The 25,806-nt window shown below is 37.7% G+C and overlaps 1 protein-coding gene across 1 annotated transcript in view; it reads right to left on the reverse strand.

The window, feature by feature from the left end:
* Positions 1 to 25,806, reverse strand: part of ahcyl2b (adenosylhomocysteinase like 2b) — a 58,802-nt gene that overhangs the window by 14,245 nt on the left and 18,751 nt on the right. The window contains exons 2-7 of the mRNA XM_028450420.1: positions 12,203 to 12,311; positions 4,969 to 5,112; positions 3,627 to 3,727; positions 1,649 to 1,751; positions 676 to 770; positions 414 to 520 (exon numbers count right to left, since the gene is read on the reverse strand). Of these exons, the coding sequence (XP_028306221.1) occupies positions 414 to 520; positions 676 to 770; positions 1,649 to 1,751; positions 3,627 to 3,727; positions 4,969 to 5,112; positions 12,203 to 12,311 (659 nt within the window). The remainder of the gene's footprint in view (positions 1 to 413; positions 521 to 675; positions 771 to 1,648; positions 1,752 to 3,626; positions 3,728 to 4,968; positions 5,113 to 12,202; positions 12,312 to 25,806) is intronic.

Consider the following 25,806-nt stretch of genomic DNA (forward strand, 5'->3'; position numbering starts at 1 on the left):
ACTAATTCTAGATATTAATTTAGACAACTGTGATATCAAAATGGGGTCACGAACCGAAATAGATTGGGAACCTCTGGCCTAAGATCCATCTTTGGTTAAAATTTAGCCTAAATCTGTTTAGTACCTTCGACGCAATCCTATTAACAGACAAATAACAATATATTGGAGAATTTTAGAGTGTTCTATTGTTGTCATATTAGCTATAGTTTCCTTGCCTTCTCTCTTTAATGGGTTTTAAATGTAACCCAGTGCACAATCCTGTGGGGGACTTTTACCACTAGATGGCAGTGTAACCTTATTAGAAAAGCAGAAATGTCCACCTGAGTGCTGCTGAGTGCACTAATTGTGTGTTACATAAGAAACCAAGAGCCTCTTTCCCTCCCATTGAAATTGATACCATGCTGTGATTTTACCTGTGTACACCAGTGACACTCTCCTCTACGATGCCTTTGATCTTCTTGAACATGTTGGGGTATTTCTTATAAATCCAGTGAGTCAGGTCTCCACCATCATCCAGGATCTGACAAATGATGAAGATGAGTCATTGAGGAAGAAGGAAAGGATATGTGTAATTATGAATGGAACCATTGCCTCTTAAATTATCTATTGACGTGAGTAAAAATAGCAGCTAATAAGAAGCAGAGAGGGGAGTGAGGGAGTTTGTAGGTGTGCTACCATGTTGGGCTGCCATCCTTCCACGTTGACACAGCGATCGATGCACCACCAGAAGTCATCCTCTGACTCACCCTTCCACGCAAACACGCTGAAACCTACGAGGACACAGGAAGTGCAGGCCAGGAGGGAAGTGAGAGGAACTCAGAGCGTGGCTACATCCAAATAGTCGCTCCTATCTCCTTTCCTCTCCATTTTTCTTTAACTTGTGGAAGTGTTTAAGTGGCGGTCATGATAAGGAGTATTCCAATTCTCTTTAAGAAAAGGAAAGGAGGCTCAATGCTTCCTTTACAATTGTATAATCAACTTTAGCCTAGAAAACACTGACGCATCCTTTACTAAAGGAGACCAGATAATGGTGACCCACATTTCCTTGCAGCGACAACATTTAAAGGGACCAGGCAATAGGCTTGGAACAACTTTAAATAATTTAAAACCCATATTTAAAGATATGTAAGACATATTATCAGATTATAACTGACATAAAACAGAACACTTTCATTCAAATAAAAAAAACAAGGATCAGAGACATTTTTAGCCCTATTAAGTTTTGTTCAGCATAATTCATATTTCTGAGTGGAAGGTGTGTGAGCAACCAGTTCCTCATTCCTTGTAGCCTCTTTTCCTTTGATTTCAATTAAAACCTTGTGATATTTGAGAATATAACAGGGAAAAGTGTTTTAAATGTGCTTTTAGTAGTCCATTTCAGATGTCACTAACCTTCGCTGCCGTAGAATTATTATGTCACCTAGTGGAAGTGTGTCTGATTGTCAAAACAACATGATGGCCTTTCCCTAACTCCTTTAGGAAGTCTCCTGACTCCTGTCCTTGACCCTGTGATGTCAGGGAAAAGTGGATAGGAAAGGAGATAGGAGGGACTATTCGGATTTAGCCTACGTAAGCACGAATTGGATAAGAGAGATGATTGGACCATGGCACAGGGTTAGAGAACAAAGGTCAGGGGGCGGGGCCTCACCTCCCTCTGCCAGCGCAGCTGCCACTTCATTCTGGGTGGAGTAGATGTTACAGGCTGCCCATCTGCACTGAGCTCCCAGAGCTGACAGAGTCTCCATCAGAACCTGTGGAGCGCACGCACACACACACACGCCATGTTTGACTTTTCATAGTTTGAGGAAGGGTTGGGGTCAATTACATTTTAAAATTACAACTACGTTTTCAATTGTCCATGTTCAATTACAACTCAGTTACGATTAAGTTGACTGGCATTTTCTCCAATTACAATGATTATTTTTCCCCTGAAAGTCGATAACATTTACGTTCTCAATTACTAAAGTTCAATTACAATTAATTATTGTCCCCGAAATAAATAAGCCAATAAACCTTCTCTTGTGTTAGCTTTCTGTTAGCATCTCTTATGAAAACGGGGCAGTTTTGACTCACGTCTTAAATCAGCTGTAAAATACACTAAAAATATCATCTTTCATCCAATTTGTTTCTCATCTCTTGGTTACCTTGTTAGGCTTCATAATCAATGACAATATTGGTAATAGTATTTGTGGTGTGGGTGTCTGAGCCTTTTTTCCGTCAGTATACCTCTAAATTTAAAATGATCCTGAAGAGAACTGACAGGTAATGGAAAAAGTTAATAATGAACTACGTATGTAAGCCATAGAACTGTAACATGGTCCCACAGGCTTGTGTTTATTGAATTTCCATGAAATTATATAGAAATTTCAAAAGAATTACAATTACAAAGTAAATTACCTAAACTCAATTACATTTCAATTATAATTATTCAAAATTGTAATTAATAATCAATTACGTGATTACAATTATATTTGACCCCAACCCTGGTCCAAAGTACAATCCTTTCTTTCAAAATACTGGGATCATACTGGGATTATGCCATACAAACATATTTGAAACCAATAAATTAAAAGCATATGGAGTGTTATGACTGATTTATAACTTTAAAGGGCCCATGTTAAGCTAAATGGACTTTTCTGTGCTTTAAACATCATAAAGTGCTATAAGGATTTCATACACATGCCCAAAGTGTTTGTTTCATTGATTCCCTCAATCGTTAGTTAGAGGGTGATTTGTTCCTTTCTTACTGCAGGGTGAGCACAAACACCTCGCTACAATTTGATGACGCGTTCCCACTTTGATGACAAATTTGACGCGGCACCGAGTTGGTGAAGCCGCGCCTCCATGAAGCTCTCTGCCGTGACTGACATGTAAACAAACACGCCCACGAAGGTGAGCATTTCAGCATCCTCGCACAGTGCTATATATGTACAGGTGAACACCCCGCCCTTACGCTCTGACTCATGTTTATAAAGCAGCATGAGCTCGGCTGTGGGTGGGACAAAGGCAGGCCGTCCTCTGGCCCTACATCACCGTACGGGGAGGAGGAAGTCAGTGTCCCGTCTATAGACACGCCCACTCATGAATATGCATAAGTAGGACGCAAATCAGCCCGTTTGTGTAGAGTTGTTCAGAAAGTGACTTTTCAGAGGCTAAAACTCTAAAAAACAGGCGAGTTTGGAAAAATAAACCTCAATACTATGTTTTTAGGTTTCTTAGAACAAATGAAGATGGGTGAAAAATAGCATGATATGGGACCTTTAATGACTGTGTAGATTATGGGTGTTAAACTCATTATAGTTCAGGGGCCTTTTTTTAAAAGGTAAAATTATCCTCAAGAGAACTGACAGCTAAACATAACATGGTTCCCCAGTTTTGCATTTATTTACATTGTAAATGACAGTTTTTATAGAATTTTAATGCCAGTTACAATTACAATGTCCGTTATCTGAACTCAATTACAATTCAATTACGATGATGACAGCGACACATTTTTTTTCCAATTTAGATTACCATTATAAATTATATTACATCATAACTGTAATTCATTACCAATTATGCACTTACAATTATAATTGACCCCAACCCTGGTTTGAGGTCTAAACCTGATTGTGTTTTGTACTCACAGCGGTCTGAGCGGTGATGTGGGTGCAGCCCACCACTTTGGCACCAGCGAGGGGTTTCTCCCCTTGTGCCCTCTTCCTCAGAGCCATCAGAGCAGGCATTTCTGAAAGACAACTCATTATCAAACATACATGCTAACACACATACAGTACGTTCATGTGGATCAGCAGGGCATCAGCAGGATGTTTGAGGTATTCCCATCTTTTAATCTGACGAGTGGTTCATCACTAATCCATCAAACTCATCAAGCTGACGGAGTTACCGATGCTTGGAGCTGATGTGTGCGTGTAACCTGCAGGGTCCACCAGAGGCTTAGTGTACATTTACATAAGTGATCAGGGAATGATACAGCATCCGTGTGTGTGTGTGTGTGGTGTGTATGTATGATGATCCTGCAGCTGGTGATGTGGGACATATAGTACGACCACTGTTGATAAGATTGTGAAGTCTTATCAACAGTGTATGATACCAAAATAATAAAAATTATGTATTTCAAAGTTTCCTTTTCAGAATAAAGTGCAACTAAACCCCACATCAGCTTTTTTTTCCCTTCATTTTTTAAGCTAAAAAAAACAAATGTATTTGGGTAGGAAGTAGTGTAGTTTAGGAATGTAAGGATATTTCCTAAATCGGAGCAGGTGTGGCAGCATTTTGGCTTTCTAAAGTTGGAAAATGAAAATGGTGAGAAGATAGCAGTAAGGACAGACTGTAGTAGCAGTAAGACACAAACACAAAATCACTATATAGTTGCCCTTAAGAAAAACATGTAAACTCCAAGCCAGGAACATAAGCTGCACTTTTAAAAGAAAAAAAAGTAAGTCACTTCTCTTTTTGCACTGTATTTGTAATTTGTTATATTTGTATTTTTTATGGCGATAAATGAAGAAATGTGCAGTTTATTTTGGTTTTTGAGTTCAAACGGTTTGTAAGAAGGTTATAAGAAGAAAATATATTAGCTGAAGTAATTATTGACAATTTAAATAAAAGGATAATAATCTGTTTTTTCCTCCAAAATATGATTTCTAAGTATTCAAACTGAAAGAAGTTAAGTGCATCATTGCATCCTAGTCTTTCAATTGAGTTTTACAATTGACTTTTGCTATTGGCTGATATTGTTCGTGACGTTTGGGTGGCTTCTTACATCACAAACCACTACTATTTGTGACTAATGAGTAGGAAAATAAAGTGAGTATTGAGTAGGTAGTAGATATTGCAGTATAGACTGAGCGTGTCTTTAACTGCTTCAGGAACGCCGCCCATAATCAAGGCATTTTTAAGTTTGATTTCAAGCCCAGATGCATGCAACCTCGGCGTTTACACTTTAAGTACGAGTGTTGGTTTTACCTTGCTCTGCGATCTCGATCTCTCTGCGTCCGAAGTCGGCCTGTTTGATGTTTTTGATGCAGAAGTCTCCGTTGCCCTTGGAGTTTTTCTGCTGTTTGTCCCGAGGAGACGTCTCATCATCTGAGCTGTCTGTGTACGATGCCGCTGGAAGAGATTGACACACATGTTGTCAATGTGTCAACATTTAAGAAGCAGCAGCATCCAAAGGCTGAATGTGAATACTAATCCAGGTTATTTAGATTGAGGAATGAAAACGCAACAGAGGAATCTGCTTTACCGGATCTTTACCTGGAGAATATATAATCAAAAGCAATGCTAGGTTTACTCAAAGTTAAAAGATCAGTTCAACTGTGATGGTCAGTTGTATCCATGTTAATACAAGCATGAGCGTGAAATCTTATGTCCGAGATCTTCAACACAAACACAAATTTATACCATTTTTGTCTTGAGGTTATCAATCAGCATTTAGAGTTGAATGAGGCCTGGTTCCAACTTCTCTGCTAGTGTTATTTGTGTCTTCTCAGCCCACTTAAAATGAGCTGCATGTAGCTGGCAGAAGGCCTCATATTAAACTGTGGATACCTTCTTCTTCTTTCTTGAGTATTGCAAATGCTGACCACACAGAGATAAGCAAACTCCTTTAATAACCTAAAATCTTCAGTGGGTTTTAAGGGTTCTGGCTGAGTTTGAAGCGAATCGGATGAAGCCTGTTAACAAGGTTCTGATTTGTGTCAAAATTTGTGTGTTTTTCAGAATATATCCGCAAAGTATAATTTAGTTTATCTTAGTTTCACTTTCTATTCTCATATCTATGTAAAGAGCCCTGCCTTGTTACAGCTTAGCAACAAATCACAATTCACTTCCTTGTTCTCTCCACCAATCAGGAGTCAGTATCCTCCGTCCTAACTTTCAGGCAAGTCGGTGCGCAGGTATCTTTCCTCGGGGAGACATGTTCAATCCTTCCAGCAATTTCACGGAATAACCTCTCTTTCTTCTTCATTCATGTGTTCATGCATCCATGAGAATGTAAGTTCATGTCATATGTATTGCCTGTCTATTGTTTAGTGTAGTTTATTTACAGTATTCACCGTGTTTCTTTGTGAGCATATTGGTAATGTGCAGGCTTCACTCTACCCGTGTGATGCACGTGGATGCGTGCATGCATCTCAGCCATTTGCCAGCGTTCAGCTAAATTTAACCCTTTCTTTGCCAAGCCTAATTATAATCCCGGTTTTGTAGTTTTGGGTTGGTTATCAGAGTTTACTATAACAACTACTTTACAGTGTAACTAAGGTATACAAAACCTAAATATACAAAGCCCCTAAAACGAGTTTCCAGGGAAAAATGCCATTTTTGACCTTTGACCCAAGATGGCTGTCTTCCTGTTTGGTATGAGCGTGGTCATCATGGACATTTTTGTTCATCCTGGGCTCAATAATAAATGTGGCGTATTTCGTAGGTATCGGTCAAACCTGTTGGTGGGGTGGTTCAATCGCATTTTTCTATTATGTGGATACCTTAAACCAAGGGACGCAATTTCTGCTCCTAGGGGGCTGCAATCCTGCATGTTTTAAATGACTTTCTGCTTCAACATACCCCACTTAAAGGAGAGGGTTATAAAGACAGTACTTTCCATTCTTTAACACCCATCACACAAGGATACAAAATGTAAATGATCGGTTCCGATGAACTCCCCTGTGGTGCTGATGTGACAGGTTTAAGAATGCGTCTCTTCTTAAATAGAGATTACATCTCGCCGATCAACCGACTCAGTCACAGTCTGCACTTTCTGTACTGTGCCATGGCAAGACAGGATTATAAAACATGAAGCAATAAATGAATTAAGTGGCAGAACAAAACTCTCCTGGAAATCTTTCATCCGTACCGACAGGAGCAAAGTGTATAGAAAGAGTCACACTCAGGAGTTCATGCCAGTGGCTTTAATCTCTCCACTAAAATAAAGTGAAACAAGCATAAAATATTTAGAATTTTAGGAGAGAAAAGAAGCTTCAGTGAAGCCGTTCTTTTATGGGAAGTACAAGCGAACCTGACGTTGATCTCTTTACTGTGGGAACCATCAGATTAATACGAATCACTCCTTTGAGGGAATTATGGGAGAAGACAAGCCATCAGGAGAAGAAAGTATCTCACAAAAGAGTTCTTTGAGTACCTGAAAAAAAAAAAAAAAAAAAAAAAACAACCCTAATCTCAACCAAGTGGACAAGTTTTCCTTCACCTTACAACGACTGAGGTCAAAAGGACACCAACATGAGGAACCAACATGGACAAAAACTGTCAAATCGCTGGGTGGAATAAGTGCTGACTCAGCGCACTCGTCCTTAGGAAAAGCAGGTCATTACTTCGGTCATGAGCTGAAAGCCTGAGGCTGCGGAGAATGGATGTGGGAATGTGTGAGCCGGCTGCAGGAGGGAGATGTAGAAAAAGAGCCAACAAATAAAACGCATAAAAAGCAAAAAAAACACACAATCCTAATGAGTACTGACAGTCTACTCAAGTAGAAGTACTGTTACTTAATAATTTACTTTGATTAGGTTTATATTGTATTTCTCTAAATATGTCTACTTGTTTTTATACATTTATTTAAAAGGCCCATGTTACGCTAAATCAACTTTTCTGTTCTTTAAACATGATAAAAGTGTTATTTGGGTTTCATATACATGCTTAAAGTGTTTTTTTCATTGATTCCCTCAATCGTTAGTTAGAGGGTGATTTGTTCCTTTCTTACTGCAGGGTGAGCACAAACACCTCGATCCAATTTGATGACGCGTTCCCACTTTGATGATGAATTTCACGCGGCACTGAGCTGGAGAAGCAACGCCTCCAGGAAGCTCTCTGCCATGATTGACATGTAAACAGACACGCCCACAAAGGTGTGCATGTCAGCCGTGCTATGTATGCATTTTCTACAGTCTATGCATGTACCGGCGAACGCCCCACCCCTACGCTCTGTCTTGTGTTTATAAAGCAGCATCAGCTCGGCTACGGAGTGGGTGGGAGGAGGGCGGGCCGTCCTCAATGTCCCGTCTATAGACACGCCCCCTCATGAATATGCATAAGTAGGCTGCACATCAGCCTGTTTGTGTAGAGTTACTCAGAAAGTGACTTTTCAGAGGCTAAAACTCTGGAAAACAGGCGAGTTTGAGAAAATAAACCTCAAATACTATGTTTTTGGGGTTCTTAGCACAAATGGAGATGAGTGAAAAATAGCATGATATGGGACCTTTAAATTTGCACAAGGACAATCCAATGTCATCACTTTACTGTTGTTGACTATTTTTGAGTCTCTTTAGATTTTTTGGGATTCTTTTTACTGTCTAATGTTGGAAAAGCGCAGAGGTGTAAAGAGTATTGATATATCCTACTCATAGAAGTACTGTTATTTGATTGAAATTGGACACAAGTATAAGTACAATTAAGTCATGCATAAAATACTCAAGTACAAGTAAAAGGTAGCTCAATTAAAAATGGTACTCAAAGTAAGGTTACTAGTGACTTTCACCCCCCATGTTTATTTTTGTTAATAAATCTTGTCACAGTTCTATAAACTTAAAAAAGAAGAGACTAAATCTTGCATGATTGAAACTTAATTTATTTTCCACAAAGGCATCTGTATAAAATCAAAGGTTTGTCAAAATGTACAATTCTTTTTTAGATAAAATGACACTAATAAATTCAACTCAAAATAAAAAATGATCAGACTCCAAGTATAGCTACATTTATGAACTCTAAAACTGAGAAAATAACCAGCATTCAATGCTGTTTTGGTGCGGTGCATTGCATTTAATCTGGTTGGTCGGCTATGATGTGCATTTGACTGGTCATTTCATTTGCTGAGTTTCTCAATGTCCGTTAATCATTTTAAAACAAAAAAATTATAATTTACTCAGTAAATGTTGGGTGTAGAAATTTAACAAATTATTTCTTATTTTAAAAAATACTTAAATACAAGTAAAATTACTGACTTAGAAGAATACTCTATAAAGTACAAGTACCCATAAAAGCAACCGAATTACAGTAACATGACTTTCACCTCTGCAAATAAATAAAAAATGTGAAAAAAAAGCAAGAAAGAGGCATAAAAATGAAAGTAACAGTGTTTTAGACAGCTGGAATCAGCTTTTCTGTGAAAGCAATTATTACCAGAGGGAAAAACACATGAAATCCTTGTCAATACTGGGATGAACAGCTGTAATCTGCATCATGTTTTAAGGCTCAGCTAAGACGTGGATCCTTTGTCTTCTGCCTCAGAAACACCGTGTCCTCTCCTCAGCTGACCTCACTGATGTAGCTTTTCTCAGAAAAAAAAACAACCATATGGCAGTCAGAAAAATGTGCTGCTGGAAATTCACAGGACGGCTTTATGTTTTCTCAGTGCGAGTACCGAGAACCAACTGGATAATGTGAAACACCTCTGACCATGATGGACCCATTACTACTGGAGTCTGACACGGACCACAGAGTGACTGTTATTTCCATCTGTCATCTGCCTTGTTTTGGTTGTCGTGTCACGTGACCCGTGCTGCTCAGATAATGTCCGAGGGATTAATCCCCTGTGTTAATGGTGGTGTTAGAGTGTAGCGCCCTGTCAATGACTGACACATGGAGGGACATGTCCCACAGCCAAAGTCCAAGCAGCTTAAGAAGTTGAAATCTTTCTAAGAACTGGGCTTTTAGTGCGAGGGTACATTCATTCTGATGCCTGGAATTTCTCTCAGGCCGAGCCAAGGAGGAGCCTCAAACACCCTACGAGTAATATACCTGGAGGGGAATAAAGGAGAGAACTTTTTGGGGCCCATCCATGAAGTCAGCAAAAATATAATCCATTGTTCTACGAATCTGTGAAAACCACATTTATTAATTTATCTGAATAATATCCACTGTTATCCAGGAAAGTTTCTTATTATTTGGGCCATAGTATATAGTCATCTTAAAGATGTAAATCCTAGTTTTAATCAGAAATTAAATGGGTTAAAAGTGACCTAAATGGTGAAATAGGTGATAAAATGGGATTTTAAAAACCACAGAAGTTGCACATTTGAGTGGCCAAAAACAGACAGAAAAAGTGTTAAAAAAACAATTCAAAATGTCAATATTGGCTTAAATGTGGCAGAAAAAAAGTATAAAAATTTGTTTAAACTGCCAAATATCATGAATGTGGTTTAATTGGCAAAAATAAGCATCAAATATGGTGAAAAGAGGTTAAAAGTGACAACAATGGGTCAACATACACTAGAGGTCAAAAGTTAGAACACCACACTTTTTTAAGTTCTTTTTTTCAGTTTATTGTGTCATTGCACTCTGAAATGAAAGCATAGAATAAAGAAGCAATTTGAGTTGAAGAAGAAATGATGGAATTCATGAACAATACTGTTCACCTGATGCTCATGAGGGTCTGGTACCACAGTGTGTTCCAACACTGCTTTTATGCAGACAGAGGGGGTTGTGGGTAGCCAAGAAAAGTTGGAACACCTATAGGAATTAGTAGCGCCAGCTTTCAACGGCTGATTCAACCTTTATTGTTGCAGAACAGCTTCGAGTTCCCTGAAGAAGGTCTATTTGTATAATTCTGAAATGTACATTATTTTTCAGTTCTGGGTAACCAAACCTTTTGTTTTTAACCTCTGGCTGATCAGTACTTACCTTTGTACCATTTCAAGATATTCATTGGACTTGCACGACTTGAATTGCAATAAATAACCGGAAAAATTAAGGTGTTCTAAATCTTTTGACCTGTAGTGTTTTTAGGGATTATAAGTGTCAAAAATGTCTTTTGACAATGTACAGAAAAGGTATTGAAATTTGATGGAGAAGTGGCATAAATAGGAGTAATGTAGCAAAAATGCATTAAAAGGAACAAAAATATGGCAAGAAAAAGTGATGAAAATGGGTTAAAATATGGCAAGTCTGATGTAGTTGCAGAAAAAGGGTAAAAATAAGCAAAAATTGGCTCAAATTGTTAATAAAAAATATTCTTAGTTTCTTGAAAGCATCTGGCGACCCCCTTCCAGTGTCTGGCAACCCACAATGGGGTCCTGACACCAAGGTTGAGAACTGCTTTTTAGGGCCTCTGCTGTCACTGCAGGTAGCTTCCACAACAAATGACCTTCTTTTAAAAGGAGAACTCGTGTTTTTTAGTGAAACAACTTTAAAGTCACCAACGTCCCTGATAATGTCAAGTGCTGTAACAACTAAGTTTTATTGAAAGAAAACTAAACTCAATAGTAAATCAAGAGCTTTTTAATTAAAGGTTACAAATGATGTGTGTGTGTTTTATCTGCCTGATGTGTGCAGGTCATTGATTGCCTTGTGTTGCATTCTGGAGGCAGCTGGCCACAGCTTGACATCTTACATAAAACCTTCTCTTCCTGCCAGGCAGGTGGTAGGGCCCTCGCTAGCATCAACATTTACTTCTCTAGTTAATGAGTCTATAGAACGTAGCTACAGAAAGTGCTCTGTCAGACAATATTTGCCCTCATGTCAACTCAAAATCTGCCTATTTGTAACAAAGTCTCCTATTTAACCATTCTCACTCAGTTTTTTCCATCCTTAATGTTACAGAACCTTGGCCTGGCACTGTGATGAGCTACATACAAATAAATCATTTACAACCCTGGACATTTCTTCAGTGTCCAGTAAATCTCCCATAAGTCACTATGAATACAGTTGGGATGAACTTTTTATACCAATGCACTTTTATACTGATTAACCTTTACCGTACTTTATGTTGTTGTTATGATAACTGTGTATGTCTGGGTTGAATCTTTAAAGTGTAAATGAACGTCGTTGGGAGGGGCAGGTGAAATTTTGTCGTTTTTAAATTCCAAGCGACCCAACATGGGGCCACAACCCTAAGGTTAAAAAACACTGCTGTGAAATAACCTTAATAAATCCAATAAAAACAATACATATCAGAGATTAGAGATGCAGGCCGATAAACAATGTTCTGATACTTTATTGTTTTATTTCATTTTTTTTTTTTGCTGATATCAATATCGGACCAGGACACGGTTAAGTAAGCAGGCTTGTTATCGGAAACGTCTAAAAAAAAGTCTGCTAAATGAATTGTAGTCTAGTAAGAGATTTATAAACTGTTACAGGTAGAAATATGAGGAGTTTGGCAACATCCTCTGGAGACGTAAGACTGAGCAGAATCATTTCCTACAGTTAAGTGCCATTCACCTGCGTGTCCAGCGCGCGCTAGCGTGTTGTTTACCTGAGCTGTAGCTGTCGGTGGACGACTGAGAGATGGAGCGGGACAGGGAGCGCCGGCCGATCTTAGACGGACGCTTGTTGAACTCCTGTTTCTGGTCTGCGAATTGGATCTGCAGTGACAAGTGGGAGCACAGGAGAAACATCACAACTCTATTCACAATCATCACTCACACATGACTGAGACCAGGGTAACTGATAATTACAATTATAGCGTTATTATAATTGAAAAAAATCTGTTCATGTTGTAATCGTAATTGAGTTTAAATATTGGACTTTAGGGCTGCTCAATTAATCAAAATTCGATTATGATTTCGATTATTACATCCAAACATTACAAAAATAACAATCAAGAAAAAACGATTAATAAAAAAAAAAAAATGTGTTTTATTTACTAAATAAAACAAACCCACTATTTCGGACATCTAAAAATTAATAAAGCTTGGGACACAACCAAAACTTTTAGTTGTTTAATTCACGCACATGCAAGCTCCTCCCCTCCGCCCCGCCCCTCTCAAAGCCAAAGCTAGCCTGCAGGTCAACATTAGGGAAAGTTGTTGTTAGTGGACTTGAAACATGGCAGGAGAAACGCAGCAAAAACACTTGGTAAACAAGTCAAATTCTCTTCTACACTTTGGGTTTGATGATGAAGATCTATAGCATAGACACGTCACGTGCAAGAAGTGTTTTGTTTTGTGCAAAAGTGAACATACTTGATTTTAGTGTTTGAAGGATTTTATTTATGTTTAAAGAATATATTTTATGTTTTTTTGTACAAAAAACATATGACTTTTTGGTTGACAAACAATCGTATGAATAATCGTGATTTCAATTATGACTTAAAGTAATCGTGATTATTATTTTTCAATATACAATGGACTTTGTAATTGTAATTCTACTGAAATTTCAAGAAAATTAAATGTAATTAAACGCAAAGCTGTGGGACCATGTTATAGTTTTATGGCAAGTTACACACATACAGTACATAGTTAATTATTCAAATCTGTTTCATATAAACTTTTCCCACTACCTGTCAGTTCTCTTCAGGATCATTTTACCATTTAAAAATAATTGAAATCTAAGGGTATACTGACAGAAAAAAGGCTCAGATGCCCACACCAAAAATATTAATACCAATATTTTCATTGATTAGGAAGTAAGGCTGAATTATGGCCAAAATTATAATTACGATTATTGTGACCAATATTGTCATCACGATTATAATCACAAATATTTATCATGTTAGGTCAAAATCTGTGTTATTACATTATTTTTGAACAATGTGTACAGTTTACAGTTCAAAATTAAGCTTTAAAATGAAATTATACTAAAAAATGTATCTGAGAATCTAAAATGTACCAAAGTCCAATAATTGTGATTAATTGTAGCTGAACTTTAGTAATTAAAAATGTAAGAATGTAATTGACCCCAACCCTGACTAAGACACATGAAGAATAACTATCTTTAATCAAGCTTTAATTTAAATTTCTTTGGTCAGTAAACATAGTTTCAAAGTGTGTAAAAGATGCAAAAGTAAAAACATAAAATGCTGATAATAACTAAGAGCGGGAACAAGTACTGTACGTCGGTACATCACAGTCTCTGAGCAGAGATAGCAGTGCAGAGTTCACTGACAGATAAAAGTCACAATGTGGTCTTTAGCAGCCAACAAGGCCACACCAGGAACAACTGTTTCTTGTGCTTGGGCAAAATAGAACAGTTTTAGTTTATCACAACTTGGAAATGTAACTAAAATACGCACACTTCCTGCTCCTTATTTCACAGATAGCACTAAAGATTACAAACGACTAACCTTTTGTAACAGAAATGCTACAAAATGAGCAAAGGATTCTGTGAAATGTTGGTGTACCAAGGCTACTGAATGTCTTGTGTAAAGGTAGTGTGGAAAGTTTGATGATGCAAATTGTGGTAATACATCAAAATTTGTCACGCTTGGAGATTTTGAAGGCCATTAAATACACATAGTGGCCACGTTTACATTATGTTATTAATATGGAATTATTTATTCTGACTTAAATTATTCAAAATTAAAGTGTTTTGCTTTGTGTTTACATGGAAATAGTAATTACGAATTGAGTTTTACATGGAAAACAGGTTTATCAATTTTTATTTTTTACAGTAGTTTTAGTTTTAAAGTATGCAAAATGCAACATGGTAGCTTAAGGCCAATAAGCCTTTTCACACTCGGAAATCGCGCTTATCCCATCAATAACAAGAAGACAGTCATCAACATCCCTTGCCAGATTGGTTGTCATAACTCAGAACCATTTCCTAAATGTCCCAAATCTAAGAACTTAGATGTATACATAAAAAAATATTATCACATCAGAATAAAAAATCACTATCTTAAATGGTTTGTAAGAAAAGCTGTCCCCTTTGACGATACCTCGAACAGAGTAAAGAAAAATGGAACAAGGGCAATAACTCCGGAAAAAATAATTGTGCACTTCTCATTTTCGAACTCCATCAAGGTATTGATACCCTGAAGCCACACACCACATTTGGTTATCCTGTCTCAAACAGTTTCTGAGAAAAGCTGTCCCCTTTGAAGATACTGTACTATATCTATGTGTCCGTGTAAACTGTGTTTTAACTAATGGACAAAATATGTCAGTCAAACTTCTCTATAGAAAATGTATTTATCCTGAAATTACAGGATGAATGTTAGTGTCAGACAAGTGTTTGCCTTTAGTGAAAAGCCCTTGAGTTAACGTCAATAGAATGTCATTGGCCCTCAATTATCACCTTTGGGACAGTTCTTATCTACCACTTCCTCAGTCTCTAGCCAACCTTTTATTTACACAGTAGATGATCAACAACTAACACAAGCGATGGATAAGAATACAATGTGCAATTTATCATATTACTGGAGACATTCAACCTCTGATAATCTATACCATGTGTCAAACTCAAGGCTTGGGGCCAAATCCGGCCCTTTAAAGCTCCCAATTCGGCCCACAGGAGAAAGTAAAACAGCAAAAATATTTTCATAATATGTCCCCTTTAAGGTTTCATTTAGTCAGACAAATTGAGAAAATTTGATCTCCTGACATGTTTCGACTGCCAACTGTCAGTCTTCCTCAGAGGTGATTGCTTTGATGTATCCCTACGAGTTATGAGTTCTTATGAGTTATTTCTGGACATGAAAGCCATCAATGGATGCTTTCATTATGAAAGAACTGGTAGGTATACCACAAAGCAATCACATCTGGGGAAGACTGACAGTAGGCAGTCAAAACATGCCAGGAGATCCAATTTTCCTGAAAGAAAGTTGTCTGAATAAACAAAACCTTAACAAATTATTAAAAAAAAAAAAAAAAAATAAAAAAAAAAAGACAAAATGAACTTGCTGGGATTCATTCAGTTGTAGATATCTTGGTACCTCCAAATACACAAATTCAAACAAACTGCATGTTTTTCCTCACACTTAAATCACATGATGCCGGTATTCTTTTTTAATCTGAAATTGTTGTAAGTGCTTCCCAATATTACCAAACATTTCACCAAATTAAATAAAAATTGGTCACAAAATCAAGGAAATTTAAGCTCCTGCAGGGACTGATATCTGTCACCCATTGCTTGGATGTTTTTGGTGCCTTAAATACTTTAACGTGGAAGTACAAACAAAGGCACAAGAAGGATAAAATTGCTCGTTTTACTACCTATAATCTGCAGCCCACTTGGGATTAAGCTGGTCCGTATTCGGCCCTTGAACTAAAATGAGTTTGAAACTCCTGATCTATAGTGCTTTATCTAAAAATGGAAGCCCTAAAGCACTGAAAAAATCCATACCCGTGTCACATTATGGTCCACAGAGGTCACACACGGGTTTCGTGTCTCATCTGCTCTATTTAACTCAAGTGTAGTAAAAAGTGATATCCTGAATACTTCCACAAATATCCAGGAACTGTGTGTCCCTCCCAGTCCTGCTGTGACCAGTGTCCAGATGGGAACCATTGGTCTGAACTTTGGGAAATGACAATATGTTTCTAGACAAGGATTGGTCTGTTTAGCGAAGTGCCAGGTGGTTCAGTGGTACATAGGGAATGGTGAAAACACAAACAAACACCAAACTAACACTGTGTGCAGAGAGGAGTAACAAACAAGTGTAGATAGATGTGGTAAGAGATGTGGACGTGTTGATGCCTTAACACATTAGCAAGCTATTCAACCAACAGCATCAGACGGATCATGTTTCTTTTTTCAAATAGTCTCTGCTCATTCTTCAGCCTAGTGTAAACTAGGAGCTATCACTATTCAAATCAAGATATTATCACTACAAAGAGTTAATATGCCATAATGGTTGTCAATTTTTAAAGAATATAATATATAATATGAATTAAACACATGTTGATGTAAAATAACTGAATGCAACAGGCATCTAAATTTCATTTGTTAAACCAAAGGCCAAAAATCCTAAATACTTAATTCTATAACATTTTAATGTTATTTGATTTAGTTTTTGAAACACAGACTTATTAAGAGTCAAATGATGAAGCCAATTATTGATATTCTCAAGCATGTTGTTGTTACATTATCTAAGCCAGAATAGTTATGAGAATATAAAGGAATCTCTTTTTTGTGCAATTTATAATATCCAACCATCCCTTAGAGTAAAAATATGTCACTCTTTCTATGAAAACTCCACTCCGCCTTGTATGTCTCGACAGGAGGGAAAATACATAATTGAGGACAGTCAAGTTATTTGGCTGAATTTTTAGAACATATACGAGGTCAAGTGTAATTCTGACAATGAGCTTCCTTTCACTAAGACGCAAGCATAAGTATAATGCAAGTGGTCCAAGTTACACACATCAGGAGGAAATCTAGTAGTTTTTATTAGGCTTAATACAATCAGGATTTTTGGGCTGATCACTGATCCCATCATATGAATTCAGGTTTTTCTTTTTTTGAGGTACCAACCAAATTTCTTCGATACTACCTGATCCAAATTCACAGAAAATCAAATGGTACCATGTTTTTGGACCTAAACACAGCCTTGTGACTGTGAGGGAGTGGAAGAGTTGAAGAATTTCCATGCAGGACCTGAACATAACATTTGTTGTCAGAGTGTGTGTGTGTGTGTGTGTGTGTGTGTGTGTGTGTGTGTGCGTGCGTGCGTGTGCGTGGCCCTTTAACTGTGAATGAATACGCTTGCCGCTCAACCAATGTGTGGAGTTTGGGAGCGTGTCACCGGAGCAGATCGATTACAAGCTGTATGCCGTTTTTGAATGACTGGCAAAATAAACGTTGGAATAAAGCCGTGTCACGTAAAGCAAATAACTCTTCGATGTAAACAACATTATTAAACAATGCAATGGGAGCAGCTACAGAAAGATTCATCATGACAATGATGTCATTGATCGGATCGACAAATCAAGACATTTCAGCCGATCAGGTCATCAATTACATAAAATGCATAATATCGGTCGATCCGATATAGCCGATCAGATCGGTGTAAAGCCTAGTTTTTATAACAAAAAAAATGTACTGAATGAACTACTTTGTGTTAACCTGGGTGTAAAAGAAAATATGCTGCACTGCTTATAATTTTTACCTAAAACATTTATTCTATTCATCACAGTTTCCATCCCATTACTCATATACTGTAATGCCGTTTACTCAAGAATATTAAGAAACTGCATTATTTGTCATGAATAAATAATGTTTGTGGAGTTGGCCATTTCATAGAATACTGAAAACCAAGAATGTGTCAAAAGGTGAAAAAGACAAAAAGTCTACCTAAACCTTAAATCAGACATTTTGTGTGGGCCCCAAAGTAAAGGCATAGATTTAAAGAACTATACAAAAACAGTGGCAAATAAACAAAAATTATGACACATGAAACAAAGTCACATAAAAATGCACAAAAGGATAACAAAAATGCAGAAATTACAACAATACTACAAAACATTAGAACAAAAAAAATAAAATGTACAAAAATACCCCAAATCACAACAAAAAACAGAAAATTTCCCCCAAAAACCAGATTATAAAAATAAAAAGTATATACAAACGATTTAAAAAAACAACAACAATGATAACAAAAATACAAAAAAGGACTCCCAATAATGTTCTGTATTAATGCTCATATCGGACATTGTTCTAAATGCTGTCATGAATGTTGATAATGTGACCCTTGGATTAGACAATCAGAGTTTTGTGGCCCCCGCTGTAATAAAAGTTGCCCATCTCTGCTTTAAATATTGTTTTTAGCGGCCATGCTTTCTTTTTAACGTTATTTAAAGAGAGATTTGAAGAGATTGTTCTGTAAGTGTCCAAGCTTGTAGAGGAAATCTGATCCTAATCAAACCCAGCGAGGTCACAAGGACAAAAGAAGAGACACCTGCAGCAACATTGGAGCAGTGCCTGTTGAGCCGTCAGCTGGGTCCGAGGTCCTCTCTGGACCTCTGCACATTCAAACACGTAACCTGAGACACAATACGGCCAGCTGTCATTACTCACAATCACTGTCACGTATCACCCACGTTAACCTAGCTGGGGGAAGATAAAATCTAAAGTCTTTGGTGGAGTTCTCAAAGTACTTGGTGATATCATGAACATCTTTTAAATCAGTAAGTACGTTGTTGCGGATATACAACATTTCAGTCTGCAGTTCTTTGGTATTTTTAGACGATGCTCGGCAAAGCAACTCCCATCTCCCACCATCACAAAGCACTGATCAGGTTGACTTTGGTACTTGTATAGGTTTTTACTTACACCCGTCATTCCATGTGGTTTTAGTCCTGAATGGCAGGGTAGTCTAATTAATCCAAGTTGTGTCTCTGATCTTCTGGCTGCATCGAATGAATGGGAAGGAGAAAAAAAAGAGGCCTTTGCCAGTGTGCCAATTATCCTTCTGCAACCTGCCAACTTTAGAGAAATCTATCACAGAATTTAATTACAGATGGAGCTTAAAATGATATATATGTGTGTGGATGTTGAATGAGAGCATAATGTTATATGATTTCTATCGTCTTGCCGATTTCCTTAGAAACCAGTACTTGAACTCTTTGATGATTTCTATACATAAGACAAACATTTGAGCTTCCACAAATGTTGTAGTTGCTATAGATTCTCTTGCACTACTTACTTGGGTTTTTCCTAACTGCTCTTGAACTACAATTCTAACAAACAGTTCTTTTTGTAGAAGAAGAAAAGCAGATTATAGTTCAAGAAACCCTAAGGAAAGGGACGGGCCATGGTTTCCATCTCTTAATCTAGGATACAGTGTTGTTACAGATAATTATTTTGATTTATCAAAACTGAATTTCTGGGGCTAAAGACGCAGTTAGTGATGATCACAAGGCAAGTTTTCAGCTGCTACTTTGCCTCGAACAAAAGCCATTGTTGAAAAAAATAAATAAACGAAATTGTCAGCATTTAAAGCAGAACTAAGTAACTTTTTCACCTTAATAAATCCTTCTCGTAGTCCCTGTGATTATGGGGTGATTGGGGGGTCTTTCATCACCCCCTGCTGTCTCTGGCCAAAAAACCACACTTGCAACTTTCCTACCTCCGACCTGGTGGCAAGACGTACTGCTTTACGGCAGCCCAATACAAACTAATTCTAGATTATGACCAGCCACGTGGCTGCACACGGTTGTCTACAAATTCACTTTTAACCAAACTTACATCATGGCGGAGCCAGCAAAAAAAAGCCTTTGTCCGAGGAACGGAGCAACTCCATGCAGTGACAGCTCAGCAGCAGCACACAGCAATCATACACACTGTCGTCACGGCAACAGGCACGCACACACAATCACAACCCAGCGCTCCATCAGGCAGCACACACACAAATACCAATCCATCCATTTTTAGAGCCATTGTGTCAGCACACAAACACATCACATCACACACATTTCCACACTCCCTTCCGTATTACTCCCACATCATTCATTTATTTTACTTGTCTCTCTTCCTCATACTGTTCACATGGTCACATGGGACTATATGTGTGAAAGCACCCTTAGTGTCACTGTTGTATTAGGATTTTTCAGTGATCGGTTGCTACTGTCTTGGGAGAGCAATGTATGTAGCATGTAGATGTGGGGTCGGGCAGGTGGCGGGGATGCATAGTTTTCATGACAGTGACATAAACAAAAGGGACTTTTAGGGAGAGCGCTAAGCTCAAGTTACTTAGTTCTGCTTTAAGTGACAATGAATGTGTCTAAAATGATGTTGAACAGTGTTCCCCTGCTTCAGATCGGATATAATTACCAGCTCTAAGGCTTTTTAATCCAATTTCAATTACTATCATCTGTACTTTAAATGAGGATAGATGCACATATCACATCAATATCATTAGTGGGGATTGGATGGAAGGAAGGGCACCAGGTTATGTGCAATGGTGAGCTGGCTGTTTAACCTCCCTTAATGCTGGTTTACTCGCTGTGATACAAATAAATGACGAGGAATAAACGATTATAAACACAAGACCCATGTAGGTTTGCTGGTTGGTTTCTGTGGTTAAAAAAAGTTTTTTAAAAAGCCCTGCAGAGCAGCAGCATAAAAGGACCTCTGTAACTGGCATCTGTATCATTTTCCCACATTTTGGTGTTTAATAAACTAAATGTCTCCTCTCTACTGGATGACCTTTTTACAACTAGCCTAAAGATCATGAAAATGCCACTCAGAAGTGAATACCAGAAGCCTGTTTTACAAAGTAGCTTTATCAATATATTATGTTCACAAGCTTTGGAATAAAGCAGAACAGAGTGTGCTGTGCCATCTTCACTTAGTGTTCTGTCAACAGTATATATATATATATCTGCACAAATGTAGCTGTAATAGCGCATTTCATCTTGACTGACCAGGAAAGAACTCCGACTTCTGAGCAGCTTTTAAGTATGAAAAGCTCTGTGTTTGGTTCCCCCTCTTTAACTTTTTACAAACATGAAAAAACAGCCCTGTAGTTTCTTAAGAACCAATTCCCTTATCCCTGACTCATCCAAACCAGTAACCGATTTACATAATACATTAACTCAATTATTATTTTTTGTCTATTTATTTCTCATCTCCATGGCTGCCACATCATTTTTTACTGTACCGTCTTTATTATATATGATGTATATTCATTCTACCATTGTCTTGTCTTATATGTAATATTTATTTATACAGCTTGTTGTATATATATATATATATATATATATATATATATATATAAAACTCATCTTTGTATCATTATGTCAGCTATTATATGTATTTTGTTATTGTATCATGGATATTATATACATATCTATTATATTTTTGGATTATGTAAATTGTATTTATATTCCCCCCTTTTTTCTTACTAACACTTCTTACTAACACTTACGCGCACACGCACGCACGCACGCACGCACGCACGCACGCACGCACGCACACACACACACACACACACACACACACACACACACACACACACACACACACACACACACACACACACACACACACACACACACACACACACACACACACACACACACACACACACACACACACACACACACACACACACACACACACACACACACACACACACACACACACACTTCCCCTGGATCTATGCTGTCGGGTTGGTTGTACCTGTGTCTTGTCTTGTATGTTGCAAAGCAAAATGAATAAATAAATTTAAAAAATTTTAAAAAAGTATGAAAGGCAAGGTCAGCAGAATATCAAGGATATAAGGGATATGTATACTGCCCATAACAATGCAGCAGTCCAATCATGACAGAAAACATAGGATTGGGCTAATGTCTAAGATTTATTCCATGTACTTCCTTTCCTTTGCTTCCTTATCCCTGATACTGCTTGCAACAGGTTTTCATTTTGAGATTAAATCGTAAAAGCTGTTAAAACCTAAAAAAGTGAGAATCCACACAGACGGGAGAATTTAAGTGCAAAGAGAAGTGGCATTAGTTGAAAAGTCCAGCAAGATTTTAATTGCTCCACTTTTAGATTAAGCCTCCCAAAGGGCCTGGGAAAGTGAGCGATGGAAATGAAAAAAGGAACAGGTCCTTTAAAAGGATTAGTGCAGAAAACACAAATTCTCAAAGCCAAATCCTGAAAGTGCTTTGGCCAAGTTGCCCTACACAGTGACCTTTAGGTCAGGCCAAAAAAAAAAAAAAACCTCAGTGGAAACACTCAAGTGGATGCTGAAAGGCAACGATCTGCTGTGGTTGTTTTACGTCCATCTTAATCCACCATTTTGTTCAACAGGCACATGAAAACATCAAACGTGCCCGTCACTTGTGAAAATATTGACAAAAAAGTATTCCACAGGAAGAACGAAGCTGTCAAAGCAGACAGAAATGCGTACCTTGCTACATGGTGGGTACATGGCCAGCTGTGACAGCAGCACAGGTTCTCTATTCTCTTTTTGCCTGGATGGAGGAACACTACAAAAAATTGCCATGCAATGAAAAATTGTCAAATCCACACATCTCTGCAGAGAAGGTGTGCAGCACAGGGCCTCCCATCTTCTGTGATTAAGGAAAACAGACGGAAATCACTGAGTCCACTTCCAGAAACAGAAAAATTTATATTTTTTTTCATTCAATTTTTTTATCTTTTAAATTATTTAAACAAAATCAGACGGAAATGGCATTATGACACATAATTTACCATCACATGGATGTTTACAAACAATATTAGGCATAAACAAGCTATTTAAATGCGTGTTTGAATGCACAGTAAAGAGACAAAATATCAAATCTAGTGCAAAACCTGACAATATTTCACTCAACACTGGAATTCCCATCCTGAAATGAAAATAGCTACTGGATATGGCAGACTAAACCCTCACCTACGTGTTTTCGGGACAATATTGCAATTTGTATTTCCATCATTCCCTACCCCAACCCCCGATAAAACGAGCAGCTGAATGTCTAGCAAGTGTAGCAAACAGTTGGACATCGCAATCTACCGAAAAATGTTGTGTTGCGTAATCTTGCGGGATTTCTGTGTGATGTTCTTTTGACCATCTGAAGCATAGAAATCTAAAATGAATCGCGGTTAACTCAATTAACCCTATTAGGTATGTTCGGCTAGATTTCGGGAAGTTTGAAAATGAGTAATCGCATCTAATTGGGGAAAGCCGATGAAATGGAAACAAGATGCAATACGTAATATACAAAAATGGGCGTCTTTAACAAAACGGAATTAAGGAAATTTGGAGGATGTATGTGCAGTTACCCATACATACTTTAAATGCACCTACCGGTACTTGTACAACATCACCAGAATGATGAGCAGACTTGAAAATATTGCCTACAAGTCTTTCCAAAGCTCTTGTGTCGCTCAGTAGACCAATCGGCTACTAATTCCTCAAGTTAGCAATGATATCTCACAGCTAGAGAACTGTGACTCTGTGTGCTTGTCTCTCTGCAGAGAAAAATGTGTTTTCCATAACAAATGACAAAGTAATACTTTGGAAAGGACATCCATTTTCCAATTCATACTTGTATTAATGATGCAATGTACCTTTTGTTTTGGGAAAACAAACATTGTTGTAATCACTTTGAGGTTGAAAGCAAGGAGTTACATACATTGGTTCATTGGGTCAAAATAGAAAAAACTGGCCAATCTTTGGTTAGGTTTTAACTGCTGATCTGCATGGTCTCTTCAAACTTGCTTAATAAGCAACTTTTTAGGTCAGCTGATTTTTGGTCAAGTTATTCACCAACCCAAATGCACACTTGGTGGTTTTTGAAGTGTCAACTGCTTCTCCAAGCAAACAGCAGGTTGTACATTGTAGTATTATCTGCGCACGATGCAGGAATCATACTGGGTACTGAATGACTCCCAAACCGAGGGGAAAAACAGCTTACTTGGTGGTTTGACTTCACCATTTGGAAATGTCAGAGACAGAAAGTGGGACATGAGTCCTGGCCACAAAGGAAACCAGACACGATGTTACAAAAACAAGCGTCTAGAAGAGAGGCAGTAGTTAAGTTCTGGCATTGCATGTACAGGCAAGTACAAAGGTAAAAGCCCAGGGTTCTCAGAGAAAGAGGAGCAGGAAAGAAAAAAAACTAAGTTCTCACACATCAGGAATATGAAGAAGTGACAGCTTCCCTGCTATGCTCAGTGCAGATGGAGGATATGGAGGAACCAGCTGCTGCAACCTGCTGTTGTGACCTTGACATGTCTTTTCTGCACGTGAGCTTCTATGGCAACAAATGAGAAACCATAGACGGTTGTGTATTTGTGTATAAAAAAAGAGAGAGAGGTGGCTGATCCGTTTCATCATTTGACCAATAGCAGGGGATTTCTGAGCGCTTTGACCAATCGAGAGGCGGAGAAAGAAGAAGGAAGCAGTTAGCGTGAGGCTGTGCGTATGTGCACGAGTATCAGAGCGCAGTGGGGCTGCCTCGAGTGGGCTTGTGATGTAAGAGTGTCTCCTGCTGATTTATATACAGAGACAAGTACAAGCACTGTAAATAATGACACACATGCATACACATGGCCATGAGTCAAATGTGCTTGCAACAGCATCCCATGTGTACGCTTACTGGGGCCACACAAAATTACCAGCAGCCTGACACATGTGCACACACAGATATATGGCCAGAGGGTTGGTGCCACATGGAGCTTTTGCTGTTCTATGATTGCACCACAGGCATTCAAACACTTCTCATTTTCCCATAACCCCATGTACCATCCATGTATACATTTTCAGAACACCTACAGACCGCATGGACACCTGATGATGGAAGATTCATAAAGAAAGATCACATTCATTTCAACACTAGCTTTTGCATATATTTCAGCAATCCATTGGAAGTTCTTTTATCATCTATACAGGTATATGTTTCTATAAATGATTTGATTATTGGTTAAGATTCAGAAAACATTTAGATATGTGAAATAAAAAACAACAACTTTTACTACTTTAGGCCTTGAATATCATTTTAAAGTTTACAGAAATATTGTAAACACATTTTATTTCCAGTTAAGTTGAAAAAAAAAAAAAAAAAACTTATTTTTGTACATTTCAGTCTATCACAGATAAATGGTGGTGTTTTTAAGAATAAAAAGATTTGTACATTCTCAAGAAAACCTAAAAAAAAAACAGATTTTGGAGCCAACCTTGTGTTTTTTCATCTCATCATTTCTTCTCTTTTGCTACAAATAGGCTGCATGCTTGATCGATCATTTAAAGCTGCTAGAGCTCATTTTTGATTTATTTTTTAATATCAGATAAATCCATAGTGTAAACCTTATAGACAAATGAATCAAAGGTAATTTGCTCAATGAAAAGAAAGAAAAAAAATTGCAGCTCGAAAGTTTGTTGTTTACCACTGGCGTAACCGATTCATTTATTTACATTGTTGTAAAAGTTTTGACTAGGGATGTAACAATTCACTAAACTCCCGATACCATTCGATTCACGATACTGGGTTCACGATACGATTCTCTCACGATTTATTTTACAAAATGGGACTGTAGACAAATTTTTTTTTTGGGAAAAAAACTAGAAAATACTGTACTATTTTCCTTTTATTTTTCATTGTCAAACGAATTCCTTGATAAACTATTCAAAACAATGCAATTTAACTAAAAATAAATCTTGAATGAAATAAATAAAGGAATAATACAAAT

Source organism: Gouania willdenowi, chromosome 6 (genome assembly GCF_900634775.1).
Source record: "Gouania willdenowi chromosome 6, fGouWil2.1, whole genome shotgun sequence".
In the NCBI taxonomy this organism is placed as follows: Eukaryota; Metazoa; Chordata; class Actinopteri; order Blenniiformes; family Gobiesocidae; genus Gouania; species Gouania willdenowi.